Below are 18,340 nucleotides of genomic sequence, written 5' to 3' on the forward strand. Positions count from 1 at the left end.
TACACTCTATACTACTGTGGTATTAATATTGTTTCTTACCATGTTATTACTGTTGTGTTACTTTAATGCGATTACTTCTGTGTTTTTATGATGTTATTATAATGTTTGATAGCACAGAGGTGGCTCATTATAAGTATACGGGAACATTTTCTTATTTTTCTTAATATCTTACAGTATAAGTTAACAAAACTTAATAAAAAAAGACTTTCTTTTAAAGTTAAAAGAGCACTGGATGTTAATCTACACAGATTTCTCTCCTGAAAACTGTTTATTTGGGTGAGTTAAGCGCTTCTGTTTATTTACAGTAAGCTTAGAGTCCCAAATTTCTCCAGCACTAAGGCTAAACCCTCCCAACAGCTTTAACCCTGAGTGCTCCGGTAAGCGTAGCTTGTTTTACCATGGTAAACGTGCAGATTATAGTCCAATGTACTCACCTCTGAACGGCGAAAAAGCTAGAACGGTTAGCGTGTAATGCTAATGCTGCTCCAGCAGTGCTAGCCGGGGTTAAACGCAGGCTACAGGCCGATAATACTCACCTCTGAACAGCAAAAGAGCAAGCGAGGTTAGTGGCTAATGCTAATGCCCCAGTGCTGGAGAAGTAAACTGAAACTCCTGTATAAAGCTGTACTTCAGAGGAGTGGCTTTACTGCTCTTTACAACCTGACTGGTAAAATTCAAAAAGGCACACTGGATTAAAATATGCACTGACGATTTTTGGGAAAATTAAAAGATTTTAGGTGTGCCTTATTTCAAGATTTATTTATGATTTAAGTAAACAGTACTACAGATATGAGTTACTAAAACTACAACATTTAAATTCATGTACGTTGTAGTGTAGACATGTGTAGATGTGCACTAGGTCAGGTAGACATATTATACTGTATGTATCATTTAAGGAAGCCCTTTTTTAACATTCTGAAGACCCACATCACTAGCAGCTCCCTCTGGATGTGATTAGGAACAAAGCTGTCACTCTGATGAAAGACTGACGAAAATAGTTTGAGAAAAAACAACCAAAAAACCTGAAGAGATTAATGATGATGGCAGTCGCTCATTTTTCATTTCTCAGTCTGGGGTTGGAAGTTTGTTGTTTGAAGCTCAGCAGCCTAATTAAAGCAAAAAACAACTGGATCAATACGTATTCTAAACTCTGACGAATTGAAAGAGGATTGAAGATATAGAAGGAAATATGAATACAGTAGTAGCTGTCAGTTTCAGATATATTACTGGCTTTAAATAAAAGCTGGGGTAAAGCGGAAGCTCTGCATAAGAGATAATCTAGGACTGGGCAATAAGAATAAAGTAATAAGTGTGAGAAGAAATGTAACTGCTGTGCCTTTGGGTGGAAGTTGAAATGTGAGTAAGAAGTCAATTTTAGCCTTTTCACTATCTATACATACACTGATAAAAGTACTTTCTTGCATATGAACCATTTAAAGCTATATAATCATGAAAGCAAAAGTCATCATTTCTGATCAGCATTTCCAAAATGTCACACGCATTTACGTTGATTACTGTCTCAAAATTGATAATTATGAATTGATCATTAGTAGAAATGCAGCAAAAACAAATGTAACTGAGCGCTAGTTCGAGTTTGTGTAGTTTTTGTACTTTACCTGAGTACTAGAATTAAGCAATCAGGAGCATTATGTGATAGTGTAGTTGTTAGTGTAAAGTAGTGCAATGCAACAGTTATTTATTAAGTTTCAGTTTTGTTGCGATAGAATCACATTATCTTAACATTTTTTTTACTTTTCCAAATAAGCATATTTTTAATAAATTCAGAAATTATTCTTAGATACAAAATAGAGTTGGATATACAGCTCTGGAAAAAAATAAGAGACCATTTAAAAATGATGAGTTTCTTTGATTTTACCAAATTGAAAACCTCTAGAATATAATCAAGAGGAAGATGGATGACCACAAGCCATCAAACCAAGCTGAACTGCTTAAATCTTTGCACCAGGAGTGGCATAAAGTTATTCAAAAGCAGAGTGTAAGACTGGTGGAGGAGAACATGCCAAGACGCATGAAAACTGTGATTAAAAACCAGGTTTATTCCACCAAACATTGATTTCTGAACTCTTAAAACTTTATGAATATGAACTTGTTTTCTTTGAATTATTTAATGTCTAAAAGCTCTGCATTTTTTGTTATTTCAGCTATTTTTCATATTTTACAAATAAATGCTCTAAATGATAATATTTTTATTTAGAAAAATGTAAGAAATGTTGTTCGTAGTTTATAGAATAAAACAACAGTGTTCATTTTATTCAAACATAAACCTATAAATAGCAAATTCAGAGAAACATTTTAGCTAACTTCCCAATAATGTTAATATGTTAGCTAGCTTACCGCTAATGTTAGCTAGCACTCCGCTAACCTTAGTTCTCTTCCCGGTAACTTAGCTAAGTTGCTAGTAAGATCAGTATGTTTGGTAGCTCTCCGCTAACCTTAGTTCTCTCCTCAGTAACATAGCTAACATGCCAATAATGTTAATATGTTAGCTAGCTCGCCGCTAATGTTAGCTAGCACTTCGCTAACCTTAGGTCTCTCCCCGGATTAGATGTTCCCAATGGGCCACTGTGTTTTCCCACCGGCATTAAACGCAACGTCTGAAAATGTAACACCTACAGCAAATTTCCAGTAAATTTAAGACAATTTATGACCTTAATTACCAGGATTTTAATTTAATACATTTTAAGACTTTTTAAGGACCTGCGGGAACCCTGGTGGATGACAACACATCCTAAGAGAGATGCTGGAAAATAGCTGGAGAAATATAGCTAGATCTGTAGAAATATTTACAGGCACCCCACTGTTCTTGCAACTTGTGACAGGATTTGCCCAAGTATTAGTAGCATCTCCTTGATGCCTTAAATTTAAGGACATTAGAATATCGGTCTTGCTTGTGCACTATTTTTTTTGGAACAACAGAGTAAAAACAGAATGAATGTGTCACAGATGAAAGCAAGAGTGCTTTGCCTGGTGCTTGCTAAAATTCCTTTTTGCAGGGTGGGATTTGCTAGGATCTAGCAAAGAGTGGGCAGGCTGAGGCTGATGCTGGATTCTAGAGGTGTCTGAAACTGGAAATGACCATTTTTACCATGTGTAACTTGCACACAGACGAACCAAGGAAGTGATAATTACATATGTAACTCATGACTCAAGACGAATACACACAAATTGATGAATGTGATGTATTCCACAGCCTTTTAACTTTGCCATATGTTTTTTTTTAATGTTCCCATATGGTTGGTACACTCCAACGCTAAGCTGCCTAAGCCTTATGAACCACTCAAAGCTGATGATTGGGGAATCCCTACAGATCTTTATGCCTAGTGGGCACATTTTATTGACAAGCACCTGTTGGAAATGGAGAGAAGTTGTATTTACGAGTGAACCATCTGGTATATAAAATCCTCTGATGAGCTCTTGAATGAGGCACGAGTTCTCAAAACAGTTTTTTTCCTTTGAGAAAAATGATATGTGGCACATTTCTCTGAAACGTCAAAAAGCTGGGGGACCTGTGGCTCACATTGTTTTTTTTCTTTGGTAAATGCCCTCATATGAATGCACCTTCAGTGTACCTACTGGAGATGTGCATTCATACTTTGATGCAGCATGGCTGGCCCCCATATTTTGTTATTAACCTTCAAAAGAAGAAAAAAGAAGAAAAACAGGCGTCTGATCTCTTCGTTTCTCTCACTTTCATCGCTCTCTTTTGCACCCTGGTTATAATAGCCCAACACAGCCTCTAGGGTGCCCATTGATTAGAGCTGAATGACTTTAATTGAGGGAAGTAAAGGACCTCTGAGGCTGCTTGCGCTCTGGGTGTAGTTCTCCAGCTCTGGCTGCAGGCTGATTGGAGGAAGGTGTGTTAGATCCACTTTTTCCACACTTTCTCCTGATTAAAGGGTTTGATTATGCGTTTACTTCTGAACAACATAAAAAGGCCTTCGACTGCTAAAGTGGCACTAATGGAAATTTGCAGCCCCAAGCGATTGATGCCTACAGTATGGAAGCATATGTCCTACAGTGAGCTCTTTTCATCTCCATCAATAACGTCTCAAGCCGACAGGTGTCCTTGCTTTCTTCCCTCATGTTCACTGTTGGAGATGATGCTCGGCGCGCTGATCGGCTGCTGAGAGGATGTCATCGTTGAAGAAAAAATGAATTCATTAAGAGCAGCGAGGAAACTCTGTGGGAGTGTGCTGGCGGTTGGCACGTTATGAAGTCACCTCTGTTGAAGAAGAAGCTGTCAGTGAAAACAATCACTCTGTTTACACACACTGACTGACATCACCAGTGGAGAATCCACTGATACAACTCTGGAAAAAAATCTCAGAAAAGTTTCTTTGATTTTGCTTTTTCTAGGTTTATGTTTCAGTAAAATGAACATTGTTGTTTTATTCTAAAAACTACGGACAACATTTCTCTCAAATTCCAAACAAAATCTTGTCATTTAGAGCTTTTATTTGCAGAAAATAAGAAATGGATGAAATAACAAAAAAGATGCAGAGCTTTCAGACCAGTTTTCATGCATCTCTGAATGTTCTTCTCCACCAGTCTTACACACTGATTTTGGATAACTTTATACCACTCCTGGTGTGCAAAATTCAAGCAGTTCAGCTTGGTTTGATGGCTTGTGATCATCCATCTTCCTCTTGATTATATTCCAGAGGTTTTTTAATTTGGTAAAATCAAAGAAACTCATCATTTTTAAGTCTCTTATTTACACCTCCTTGTTTCTACGCCTAACTCTCCAATTGTATATAGAATCACTGTAGATCTAAAAATACAGACAGTTGTCCTTCTGTTTCTCTGCATAGTTTTTTCCTGTTCTTGAATGGTTAGGAGCCCACAGGACGCTGCTCACAGGACATTGCCCACAAAATTCCAGCAGCACTGCTGTGTCTGATCCACTCATACCAGCACAACACACACTACTACAGCCTAATTTATAGTTATTTGTCAAACCTACGCCATAGCCTACCCATATTCAGTGAAAGTGTGTGTGCGTATCAGCGGCTCGGCGTTGCTCTGCAGTTTAAACTGCGATGGCGGGAATGTGTGGGTGGGAACGCAAGGCCCGGTGGACCAATTACAGCTGCAGCTTTCTGCGTCACTCGACGTGAAGTTACATTTCCAGAGAGGTGCGCGTGGAGCTACGGCATACCGTTTCTCTACCGTTACACCCTTAAAACACTACCATCATGTCAGTAAGACATTAAGTAATGCTAAAAATGATCCGTGACCCAAATAATACCTGCTCTGTGGTAAAAGAACAAGGTAAAAAGGAGGCGTTATTATTTTTAATAGTATTAAAAGTAAGTTACTTTACTTAGTAATTAGCTCTGCATTGTTAAAGTCAGTATAAAAAAAGACAAACAGCAAGTGATTTCCACCTTTTCCATGGAAGCATTACTGAATACAATTTATTTTCTTTTTTTTGTCCAATTCCAAGCCCCTGTTGGTCATCTCTGAGTCAGCATGGCCTACAGGTCTTTGTGAGAACGTATCAGGGTGCAGATCTTCACAAAGACTGAAGAAACAAGACAGAATGAGCGTTTAACTGTTCCCTGAACTCCCGCTGACACCGACTCTTAGTCTAAAGCAGCCGGCGGTCAGTGTGTTTGTGAGACCAAATCACCCCTGACTTAGCTCTTTTCCCCCCGAGGACAAACACAAAGGCAATAGAAGCTGCTCCGGTGGGTTCGGCTTCAAACACAATTGTGCTGCTGTTGTGTTTTTGCTTCCGCATTGACCCGCAAAGCGCCAGAGGACCCGTGTTGTGGGCTGAGGCAATTTCCCCCATGATGCTCTTGCGCTTCCATCCTAAACGCTAAAGCCCCCCAACTGCCCATAATATCCCCCCTGAACAAAGGACTCCAGCTTCCAGCTGTCAGCTGTAATAAGCCATAGAGAACGCGGAGAGCTGTGAGAACACAGCAATGCTTCAAAGTGCCACCTGATCAGAGCGGCTATGAACAGAGCGATTGCAATATGAGCTTAATGGAGTGAGGTGATAAAAGAGTTAGTTCTGGTGTCTGCTTTCATACACCGCTCCAGTTGTGACCCAGGGAGAGATAGAGAAGAAGATAGAAGAGCGAGAGGAGACGTCACCAGGGCAGAGAAGGTTTCTTAATAATGCAGCACCAACAGGTATTAATATCCCGAGAGAAAGAGAGACAGAGAGAGAGAGAGAAGCAAATGAAGAGAGAAGGAAAGACAAAATTAGATACAGCGTGAAGGATGTGGTGGTTGAATTAAGTATATCTAGGAAATGATAAGAATTTGTCACCAGCTCCCTCAACAACCAACGCATAATCACGGGCAAGAAAATTCCACATTAATTAAAAGCTCTCCTGGGCTCTGCCACTGTCTGCACACTTTACCCGGCTAAAGTTTTGTGAGAGGACATTAAGCCTCTTTAGGCCACTTAGGCGAAACCTCTGAAGCAGTAATAGAGCAGCATCTTTAAATACAGTGTGCGGAGAGAGTGCACAGATTCCCTGGTATCATCATTTAACCATTATTTCTCCACTCACCTGCAATAGCTTCCTTAAAAAGCATGTACAATAAATCTTTTGCACAAGTTAAAATAGGTCAATGGAAAGTACAAAACAAGTTCTCACAACCTCTATTCCTGCCAGTTTCAGTCTCTTTCAAAATGAGCCATTTTAGGGCTCTGTCACTTTTACACAAACAAGCTGTTGCTGCCCACGCCATGTATACACTGAGCGTTTACCACACATTAGTCTTAGCTTGTGCTGAATCGCAAAACATAAACAAACTATTTCACATTTAACTGCGATTGAGGCACTAAACTAATTATTTGAAAGTATATACATATACTTTTATATACGCTTATAGGTTGACTTGCCATAGATCCCTCTATCAGAAAAAGTCTGCTGGCTAAACCTGCTGTGTATTGTCAAAACAGACCGAAACAGACAGAAAGGCATTTCTTTAACTGATCTGGTGGGTGGGTCTCTGAAGGGGGTTGACGTTTAGAAGGTGGTGCCAGGGTGGTTCTATGCACATTTCCTTATTGTGACATCACAATAATAGAGCCATCGAAATGGCATCAAATAAAAGCATATGATTCGTGACTCCAAACTCAACTTCAACTGATTCAGAACAAAAAAAACAACGGATGGAGCAAAAAGCAAAAAGTAAGTTTGGCATAATGTGTCAACTTTACAGGAATGTTTAAAATGTATACTTTTCCCCTATTTCCTCAAAGATTGTCACCAGAATCTAAAGTATATCTTGGTATCCAGTGATTATCCATGACTGTTAAAGCTAGATCTTAAGCCTGTGCCATAAAAGTTGGAACTTTATGTTCGAAAAACATTTCTATATTTATAACGATTTTGCTAACAGTCATATAGTTTTGCTAATAATGGTTGTTGTGGTTGTCACTAAAACGGACTGGGCTCTCCCTACAATGAAAATCTGGAGCTCTGGTTTAAAAGTCAAAACTCACTATTTCTAAGTGGTAAGCAATGACTACTAAAACTAGAATTCTTATTTTGAGCCATCAGGGCAGTGGTGGCTTGGTGTTTAGAAAACTGGGTTATTGAGGACAGAGCTATTGGTTTGATACCCAGTTTTGCAAGCTGCCAGCTGATCAAAGCCCTTAACCAGAGCTGTTTTTAGAGAGCCTGCTCACTTCCTATCTCTGCCGTTATATCAGAAAATGACTGCAAACTGCAAGAGGAGGCCTAAAGTTAATGGGGGTAAATGGAGCTAAAACATTTAGTGAAACTATCCACTTGGCCAGTATATTCCTTTATTTTAGAATTATGTGTTTTGCTAAAAAAAAAAGCAAAGAATGCTTTCAGACCTCAAATAATGCAAAGAAAACAAGCTCATGGTGCTCAAAGAGTTCAGAAATCAATATTTGGTGGAATAACCCTGGTTTTTAATCACAGTTTTCATGCATCTTGGAATGTTCTCCTCCACCAACTTTTATATATACTTATATATTTCATATACCTACATATTTTAAAAACTATTTTCTTCAGTAAACATGTTTTAAGCAGTCAAGGGACTAACTAAGGGGCTTCCTCTTTAGCCTAAGCCTGGCATTAGGCATGGTGCCAACAGGTTCATGTTTATCTCCTCCAGAGTGTCCTTCCTTACACACACTGCCTGTTTAAGAACTTCCCACAGGAGCTGGGCTGGACCTATTTACGGAAACTACTCTAAAACAGATGCAGGTCATTAGATATCACAGCTGTTGCTGCTGAGGTGTTACCAATCTTCTGACTCAGAGTCACTCAGTGCTGCATTTATTTTACCTCTGCTCATTTCCAGGTCGCCTCGCATTAAGTGATGTACAGCCTACGGTTCAGATGACTCACTGAGTCTCACTCAGCCCTCAATGAACAAACCGCTTATCTCAGGACTGACTTCATAGTAGCGGAGCACAGAGAGTACAGTGAAGAGGACAGGCAGTGCAAGGGGGAGGCTGCTGCTTTTCAGCTTCTGTTGATATGGCTTCTGTACCATAATGAAGTGCTGAACTGAAAGCAGGTGCATTAGATGCTATACGGCCATGGCAGCAGCGAAATTAGTTTGATTAAAGCTGCTGCGAAATGAAGAGGAATACATTTGAGAGAGAGAGAGGGAGCGAGCGAGAGATAGAGAATTAGTATGACATGTAGAGGGAGGGAGGGAGACAGAAAGAGATAGAAATAGAGTGCAGGTAGAGAGTGAACGAAAGAGAAAAGAGCACAGGGATGACAGTTAAAGCTAGAAAAAAAAGAGAACAGTAAAGAGAGGGAGAGGGGGATAATTAGGAAAAATGAGAGAGAAAAGTTATGAGACAGACAGCCTGGGCCATGAAAGTTGGAACTTCATGTTCAAAAAACATTTCTATGTCAAATAACAATTTCACAGTCAAATAAGATTGCTAATAATGGTTGTTGTTGTTGTAAAACTCACTAAAATCACTACATTATAACCAGGCCTGTCACGATAAGATTTTTTTGAGGACGATATATTGTCCCAGAAATGATTGCGATACACAATATTTTTTGTCATTTTAGGACTATTTAATGCCACCAACATAATTATAACAGAATAGCATAAAAAAACAATGATACACTTTTTAAAGACAACAAAATTCTAATTAATCATTTATTATAATAATTTTGGGAATTATATACTTGTTTCTTCACCTACTTTAGTCCACATTTTGTGTATGGAGTCACAGTTATTGACGCATGACTGGCTAAAATACTGTTAACTGTTATATATGTGAACAAACATACAAACAAACACAATAGACGATATCACAATTATCAAACAATATTGAGGTCATGTTCATCACTGGAGCGCTTGTTTAAAAGTCAAAACTAACTATTTCTAAGTGGTAAGCAATGACTATTAAAACTAGAACATCAGGGCAGTGGTGGATCAGTGGTTAGAAAACTGGATTATTGAGGACAGAGTTTGGTTTCATACCCTGGTTGGCAAGCTGCCAGCTGTGCAAAGCCCTTAACCAGAGCTGTTTTTAGAGACCCTACCCACTTCCTATCTCTGCCATTATATGAGAAAACGAACACAATCCCTTAAAGGAAGTCTAAAATGAATAGGGGTAAAAGGAGCTAAATTTTTAAAACGCTATTTAAAATAGTAACTATCCACTTAGGCAGAATGTTTCTTTAAATTCGGAAATTAGAAGTATTAGAAGATGTATTTTGCTAAAAAAAAAACTAAAGCTAAGAAAACTTACCTATATTCAGTTTTAAGCAGTCAAGGGACTTACATTACTGCTACTAAGTGCTGACTGGTTGGTGAGCTAATTGAAAAAAAAAGATTAAAAAAAAAAACAAGAGAGAAAAGTTATGAGACAGAGAGTGGGAGTGAGATAATAAAAGAAAGAGAGAGCTAGAAAAAACATAGAGTTAAAAGAAAATATAGAATATAGTGAGGGGCAGAGAAAAAAAAGAGAGCAAGCAAAAAAGGTTAGATGGTTGGATGTAGAGTGGCTAAGTTCCCAGCTAACAGAAAACATTATAATAACGTTTAGCAACTTTTTGAAAATGTTCCAGGAAGATTAGCTTATAATATTACAGAAATAGTGTTCCAAAACCTTTGACATAATAATGGTTTGCATCACAAGGTTTTTTAAATGTTTCTCCCATAACAATCCCAGCTAGGTGAATACTAACATTATGGAAATGTTAAAAGTAACGAGAAAAGCATTCCTATAACTAAAAATGGAAACATTGACATGTGTTGTTGCATCAAAGTTACTAGAATGTTTAAAAAATTTTACGTAAAAACAGTCTAAGAAGATTCAGAAAACTTGACAGATTCAACTAGAAACATTCTAAGAACGAGAACTGAAACATTCAGAAAATGTTTTATCAACCAAACATTTTAAGCTGGGAGACAGTGGGTGAAATAGAGAGCAAATAAGAAAGAGGTAAACAGTAAAAAAAGGGGTATAGAAAGATAAAGGGAGCAACACAGAGAAAATAAAGAAGCAAAAAAAGGTTGACACAAAGGAGATAGAGAAAAGAGATAAAAAGAGAGAGAGAGAAGAGAGAGAGAGAGAAGAGAGAAAAGGACACAAGCAGACAGACAGGAAGAGAAATATATACACTGCGATGGAGAGAGAGAAAAAGAGTGATGACAAAAAGAGAGATTGAGAAAGAGAGAAAAGAAAGAAATTGGTATTCAAGATAAGAAACAAAAGAAAGAAAGAAAGAAAGAAAGAAAGAAAGAAAGAAAGGCCAGGAGAGAGAGTGGGATGAAAGTGAAGTGAGAGAGAGAGTGCAAGGGAGAGAAAGATATGAATAGAATGACAGTGTTAGAGAGTGACAGAGAGAGAATGAAAAAGGGACAGAAAGAAAGAGACAGGGACGGAGAACTGAGAAATAAACAGAAAAAGAAAAGAATGGGAGTAAATATGTAGTGAATAAGTAATAGAGTGAGAGAAAGAGATAAGATGAGATTGAACACATTATATAAAGTATAAAGGTACAGAAACAGAGAGAGAGTGAAAAAAAGATAGAGAAGAAAGGTAGGGGAGAGAGAGAAAGAAAGATATGGAGTATAAAGCAAGAGAGAAAATGAGAGAAAAAGAGGTGAAGTTAAGGAAACGCAGGGAGTTAGAGTGAGAAAAAAGTGAGAAAGACAGAGGGAAATGAAGGGAAGATGTAAAAATGAAGAGAGCGAAATAGAAAAAAGGAGAAAAGTGAGAGAGAGAGAAGGTGTGAGAGAGCAACAGAAAGAAAAAGTGAGAAGGGGAGAAAAACATTGAAGAAAAAAATGAAAAAAGAGACGAACAGAGAGAGTGAGGAAAAAAAGAAAGAAAGACAGAAAGAAGAGGAAATTAGAGGAGGAGAAATTGACAGCAATTGACGGAAAGATAAACAGAGTATGTGAGAAAAATGGGAGGAAGAAACAAGGAACGAGAGAGATATTCATTTTCATAAACACTGTTATATATATACTCATGCTGATGCTCAGCCAGCGTCCAGCTCATATATGAAGTGAGGTTCAGAATCACACACACACACACACACATTACATCCTGTAATGAAGTTAATAATTCAATTCATGTCGCTGTAAAATAAATCAGGAAGAAAGCTGTGGATGCTCTGAATAAATGAATCATTACACGAGTCAAATCACTCAATCAAATCAAGTGTGAAACGAATCAATTAACTGATTAAGGAAGTACTGTTCACAGTTCTGCAGTGCTGCAGACATTAGGAGAGGGATGATTTGAGGTGAGAAAGGAATCCTGTGCTGATTCTCTGGTCTCACCTGGTCCCACGGACAGATGATCCCTCCGAAGAACATGAAGAGGTAACCCATGGCAACCAGGCAGCCCCAGATGAGCAAAGAAAAGAGGCGGAGGAGCTTCTTGAAGACGGACTCGATACAGACGAGGATGAAGATGGTGAGGAAGATGACCAGTGTGGTGGGCACCGTGATGAGGAAGGCCACGTGCTCCTCTATGTCCTATAGGGGGGAGGAGAAGAAGTAGATGATTATGAAGACATGTTTGTTTCGCTGTTGTTTTGTGTATCATTTGTTCAATTTAAATAAACAGCTGTATATAAACATGGACAATACAACAACTTCTCTCACAGGTCTAGCACTTCTACAGGCTGATTGCAATATGACAGTATCAAACTCCACTCATCCCTTTATGTTTTAAAGATAAAACAGCCCATTTTCAATCTCATGTCAAAAGGTGGAGTGTGCTTCCTGTGCTTTATTTTCACCCAGGTATTATATTTTTCTAAACATTATTCTGCTTCCATTGAGGAATTCGGTGATTGACAGCCTTGGCTAAAAAAGACCAGATGAATTATATTATTAGCTTAGTATTAAGTACTAAGAGTCGTTGACTAGCTAGTTTATCATACTAGTTAATTAAACTATTATTAATCTTGTGGTGTTATGCTGCGGACAGCAATAACAGACACTGCACTGTACGAAGTTTTTTTTCCAGTAAGTATGTTTGCAAAACATGACTGGTGTGATCTAACTACAGGTTTTTGTTGTTGATATGCTGGACTTTGAAGGACTTGTATTCAGTTTAGCCATATGCTCTCGTAAAAAATATTTTTTGGTCTGCACATAAGCATAATTTATGCTTCAACAAGACAACGACCTTAAACATTGCTCAAAATCTCTTAAAGCATTCATGCAGAGGAACAAGTACAACATTCTGGAATGATAATCTCAGTTCCCAGACCTGAATATTACTGAAAATCTGTGGTGTGATTTAAAGCGGGCTGTTGATGCTCAGAAACCATCAAACCTGACTGAACTGGAGATGTTTTGTAAAGAAGAACCTTCAACCAGAAGCCAGACTCTCATTGGAAGCTCTAGGAAGCGTTTAGAGGCTGTTATTTCTGCAAAAGGAGGATCTACTAAATATTGAAGTAATTTTTCTGTTGGGCTGCCCAAATTGATGCACCTGCCTCATTTTGTTTAAAGAATTATTGCACACTTTCTGTGAATCCTATAAAGTTAACTTCACTTCTCGATTATCACTGTCTTCTTCTGCTATATGAAATATTTAACTGAAATTGCTGATCTAAATAATGATTTATAAAGGAACCCTAAAAAATTGAAACATTTGATATTGTTCAGTGTTGAGAAAATTAGTAGTTTTTGTATAAATACCAGTGTGGTTTATTATATACGTATTTGGGAGAAGATAAATGTAAAAAAAATGAATGTAAATTAGTTTATTTTTGGAACTATGATTTTTTAATGCGCTCTGAACATGAACAAGTTCATTTAAATGAGTATGAACTGAACTTTGAACTAGCTTGTTTTAAATGTGAAATGGCACAACACTGCCCATTCTTTCACTGGTGTTTTAAGAAGCAGTCTGCATGTCCAGCTGCTTGGTTTTATACACCTCTGAACACAGTACACAGAATTCTCCAATGAAGCTAATATGGGAGCGTGAGGAGATAACTAAAAGCTTGTTCTACATAAACTTCTGAACTACATAAAATAACCATGTTATACTATATACTAGGGGTGTGTCATATCGTATCGTTGGTGATAATATAGCCAAAAATGTTGAATATCGTGAACGATATTATACCCTTAAATATCGTGCCATATCACCTACCCCTAATTATCACATCAGGGTACTACTTTTTTGCCGTTTTTAGCAAAAGAAATATTCACACTGTTCTCATTTCCCATTATATATCTACTAGAGAGAGATTATATATGTCCAGCATCATTTATTTTACTTTAATCCTGGATATATGGAGATGTTTGGAGTGCATTACTAGTATCACATTCTGGATCATTGACTTTTGTTACAAATCTGATAAAATATTTTTTTTAATATCTCAGTTAGCCATATCATATTGCATGCAATAATAAAATTCTAAATGATATTGTGATATTATTTTAGAGCCATATCGCCCACCCCATGTCAGTTTATGACCTGCTCTCACTTCCTGTATTCGTTAACACATGATGAATCAGAATGTACATTCAGCTCTGAATATATTCACAGGGTATCTGAAGTTAACTCTGGAATGATATGCCTAACGAACCTGCAGGACACCTGCAGGACACCTCGGCCTACACGCAACACTCCCAACACACACATCTGCCAGGAGGTAGAAAACATATATATAAAATATTCAAGAGCCTACATGACCTTTATGCATTTTCTCTCTGCTCTCACACTCCTCCTCTGGCTGTGCGTATGTGAAATGTGTGTCGGGGGTGTCACACTGAGATGCATGAAGTTTATCCTCAGGGTCACACCTCTATGATGCAGACAGCCAGACGGAGCAGCGAGTGCAGAGCAGGCGAGGCTCGATACACTGAGGCATCTTTTCTCGAAGGAGCTTCTAACAGTATTTTTCAGTTTATACTCTTTTTTTCTAGCTTTTTCCTCAAGACCCATGCATGCATATGCTCAAGTGTGTTTGTGTGTGTGTGTGTTTGTTTGATGTGCTTAGAAAAGTGGTCTAGTGTTTACAGGTAATCTGATTAGCGGGTAAGAGTTGGAGCGGTAGAGTGAGTCTAAAATAATAACATCAGCTCTGAATGAGTCACCAGACGTAAAGGGAGACACCCGCGGGATCGGTACAGTCTCAGGAAAACACTGGCACACACACACACACACACACACACAAACACATTCATTCTTATTAAACCTTTGAGAAACTTATCTTATGCTGCCTCGTTTTCTCCATTACTAACACGTCTGAAAACTTAGGAACATTATATTTGGTAATACTTTTTTAGATCACATTCTAGGACAAATGTATGTAGATTCCAAAGGGTTCACATACTATTTCTTGCTAATGTTGCAATGTACTGCAAAACGCAGTATGACATATATAGTATGACCATTGAAAACCATAAAGCATGGCCACACATTTTTAGTGTTGTAATTAGTGGTGTCTGTCGCGAAAGGAAGGGTGAGAGGACGGATGCAAATGCAAGCATCAAATTTATTACACAAACAAGATAAACAAAAGCAAAGCCAAAAACAAACAAGGTTAAGAACACAAATAAACAAGACAAAGCTAGTTAAACTGACAAGCCTCAAAATAACAAATCTAGATTCAATTACAATACTAAAAAAACAAGAAACAAAAGAACTGAGACAGAATAAGAGCACAAAAAACACACACAAGCCTAGGAGGAGGACGAGGAGAGTGAGGAACACCTGGGGAGGGGAACAAGGGGGAGGGGTTACAAGCATTACAGAAGGTGACAACACTAATAACAAGGGTGGGGGTAGGCCAGAGACAGGGCCATTTGCTTGCAAAGCACATAGGAGAGGAAAACAAAACAAGCTAAAAAAAGGCAGAAAAGGAACAGAAAGCCCAAAAATTGTACACCCAAAACATACAAAAAGGCTAAAGGTGTGACAGTGTCAACTGATTACAAAATTTAATCCGATTAATCATGACAATATTTTGTGATTAACTGAGATTAATTGCATTTGTTCTTCTTAAGACGCGAGGATATTTAAATGTAAATAAAATAATTTATTTAATTAATAATATAATTTATTTAAGAAATATAAAATGCAGTTATATTTATATTAGTAGTTTTAATTAAGTGGTGTTATGGATATAACACCAATTTTTCCTTCCACTCTCTGGCCTATATAAACCCCTTACTTTGCACATGGGCGCAGATGGCACTGGAGACGGGGGGGACATGTCCCCCCTGAGATTTATAGTGACCTCATCCGAAATCTAGCATCTACAAGCATAAACGTTGGGGTTTTAATTTAATTAACTGTACGTTTGTGGAATTCTGTGTTCCACAATGCCCTCGTTTTTAAACTAGGAAGCGTTCAGTTCAGAGGTTACATTGTTCGGAGCTCCGTGTTCCAGTTCCAATGTAAATTTAACGCACCTTCTCAAGTCCGGGGTTCTAAGGAGCTGGTAACTGCCTGTAGACTACAGACACAGGCAGTTACGGTACGTGTCCACTGGCACTTTTTTTCAACGCAATCCGCTGCGCTGGATCTCCTTGCTCGTTTTTGAATTAAAATGAAGCAGCAGAAGTAGACAGTGATAAGTTTAATATTTTTATTTTTTTACCAACCTCACTGTAACCTAAGCTCTATAAATCCATATTCTGCCGTTTTCAGCTTCTCTTCTGTGGTTGAAAGGCGCCTGTTCTGTGTGTGTGTGTGTGTAAGAGGCTTGTGTGTGTGTGAAGACGCAGCCTGCTCTTCCCTCATTGGCTGGACGCAGCCTGCTTTTCCCTGATTGGCTGGACTGGACACAGTGCGGCGGCCGGATTTATTTGAATAAAGTTGAGCCGGAGGGCGGAGCTGCGTTAAACGCAACGCAACCCGGCATGCACCGAGGCATGCAGCGGCTCTCTCCATTGATTTTATGTATGATGTTATTATGATGTTATTTTAGTAAGCAGTCGCTGTTAACTGAAATTATAAGATGTAAAATGTTAACATTGTCAATGAAGAAACAAAAAACCATAACAGCTTTTTTTTCAAAAACCAAACAATGTAAGTATCATAGGCCGATTGTCTGTTAACTTCCCCAAATGTGCTATATATATATATATGATTTTACAGCTTGGTCCCCCCCAGTTCAAAATTTCCATCTGCACCCCTGACTTTGCACCCACCTCCTCCCCATCTTCCGCCTTCTTTCCTTCTCCCTTTTCTCTTCTCGTATCTCTTCTTGTGGGAGGGCTTCAGCGTCACGCTTTCTAGCGAAGCTGCCCCGAAGAACTCCTGCCAAAATCCTGTGATTTCCCCCCTCCCCCGTTCCATTCCAGTCCAAGGGCGTGGAAAATACTAGCAAAAGTACTGGTATATACTTGTATTTTTAAGTTGAGAATAAGCCTATGTGGGAAGCTGGAATAAAGAATTCATGATAAATTGGATAGAGGAAACCTTTTTTTTTACTTTATTGTAAACATCTCAGCTTGGCTGTAAGGATTTCCAAATTAGAACCTAATTTGCTGACAATACATTTCTTTTTATAGCTAGGTCGGATCCAGACCAGAACACGTTCTTACCACAAGTGATCCACTCCAGAAAAAAAATTGCATGGGCCAGATTACAGTGGAAGTAGGGGTCAAACTTGGAGGCTGCATTAACGCTTGGCAGCCCAATTTGTAATCCATTGTACCCATCCCTTCATTCCCTTCAATCTTTCTGTACACACACAGAGACAGACAGAGAGTCACAGGATTAAACACACTCTTCCTGAGTATTTATGAATATGCTAAACCAGAGCCCAATTAGTTCTCTCAGTCAATGACTGCCAGATTAGCCCCCACAACAGCAGACTCTCTCCTATAACCTCTGTCCCTGCAGAGCTGCTGGACAATAGTGTTATCACGGTGGGCCTGAACTGAAAGAGCCACCTCTCTGCTCCCAACTAGCAGAGGTCAGAACGTACGCAGCACGCCGACTGAGCTTTTGAACCCATTTAAATCCATTTAAACCCATCTTGCAGTGGCTGCAAAAGCAAACAGTCTCCTCATCAGCAGGCAGCTTTGTTACTCTGGAGGCTCTTCCTGTTCATCTGCCTCGTCTACACTTCCGTGTGACTGGGCACGCTGTATGTGTGTGTGTGTGTGTGAGTGTGTGTGTTACTCTCTGTGGGTGTAAGTGTCTGCGTGTGTGGCTTTATATTTTACGCATGTAAATTGGAGTGGCTGTGTGAGGGCTGTGCAGCAGTGTGTGTTTGGGTGGCTTATGTACGGTTCTTTGCAAGTTTCCAATTATTGATTTACTCTCTACAATAAACACAAATTCGAATGGCATTTTCTGTGCATTCATAGATGAGACCTCAGATGCGGAAGTTTACCGCATTTCAATAACGGCTCCCTGATACCTGCAAGTCAGAATCTACAAGTCAAAATCTCCCAGAATCTAAAACTGAGTGGTTGCACGCAGGCAACAAGAACTGAGACCAGCCTAAGAGCACAAAAAACACACAAACCTGACTAGGACCACACAAAGCACACAAACAGTACATGGCATGTAGGGCACACACACAAAAGACTCCTCGATAAACACTAACACAAAGGGGATTACATACACGAGAAGGATGAGGAACACCTGGGGCAGGAAACAAGGGGGCAGGCTTGCAAACAAGACTTTTTTCCCCAATCGCGTGTGGGAAAGAGAGACAGAGGGAGAGAATGGCGCTCCACTTGTGAGCATATTCATGAAGCGCATGCAGAAGAGAGAGTGTTCTGATTGGCTTGTCCTCTACAAAGAGTCTATGAGTCAGCCAATCAGTTTTTAGTGTGAGCAGGCAGTGTTTTTTTCTCCTCCCGAACATATGTTTAGTGAGAAGAAGCATTATGATGG

At 38.9% G+C, this 18,340-nt stretch overlaps 1 protein-coding gene across 1 annotated transcript in view; it reads right to left on the reverse strand.

Annotated features, from left to right (window-relative positions):
- The window catches only part of adcy2b (adenylate cyclase 2b (brain)), a 144,859-nt gene that overhangs the window by 94,635 nt on the left and 31,884 nt on the right, over positions 1-18,340 (reverse strand). Inside the window, exon 3 of the mRNA XM_007231726.4 lies at positions 11,794-11,991. Coding sequence (XP_007231788.4) covers positions 11,794-11,991 — 198 coding nt within the window. The remainder of the gene's footprint in view (positions 1-11,793; positions 11,992-18,340) is intronic.

Source organism: Astyanax mexicanus, chromosome 3 (genome assembly GCF_023375975.1).
Source record: "Astyanax mexicanus isolate ESR-SI-001 chromosome 3, AstMex3_surface, whole genome shotgun sequence".
Taxonomy (NCBI): Eukaryota; Metazoa; Chordata; class Actinopteri; order Characiformes; family Acestrorhamphidae; genus Astyanax; species Astyanax mexicanus.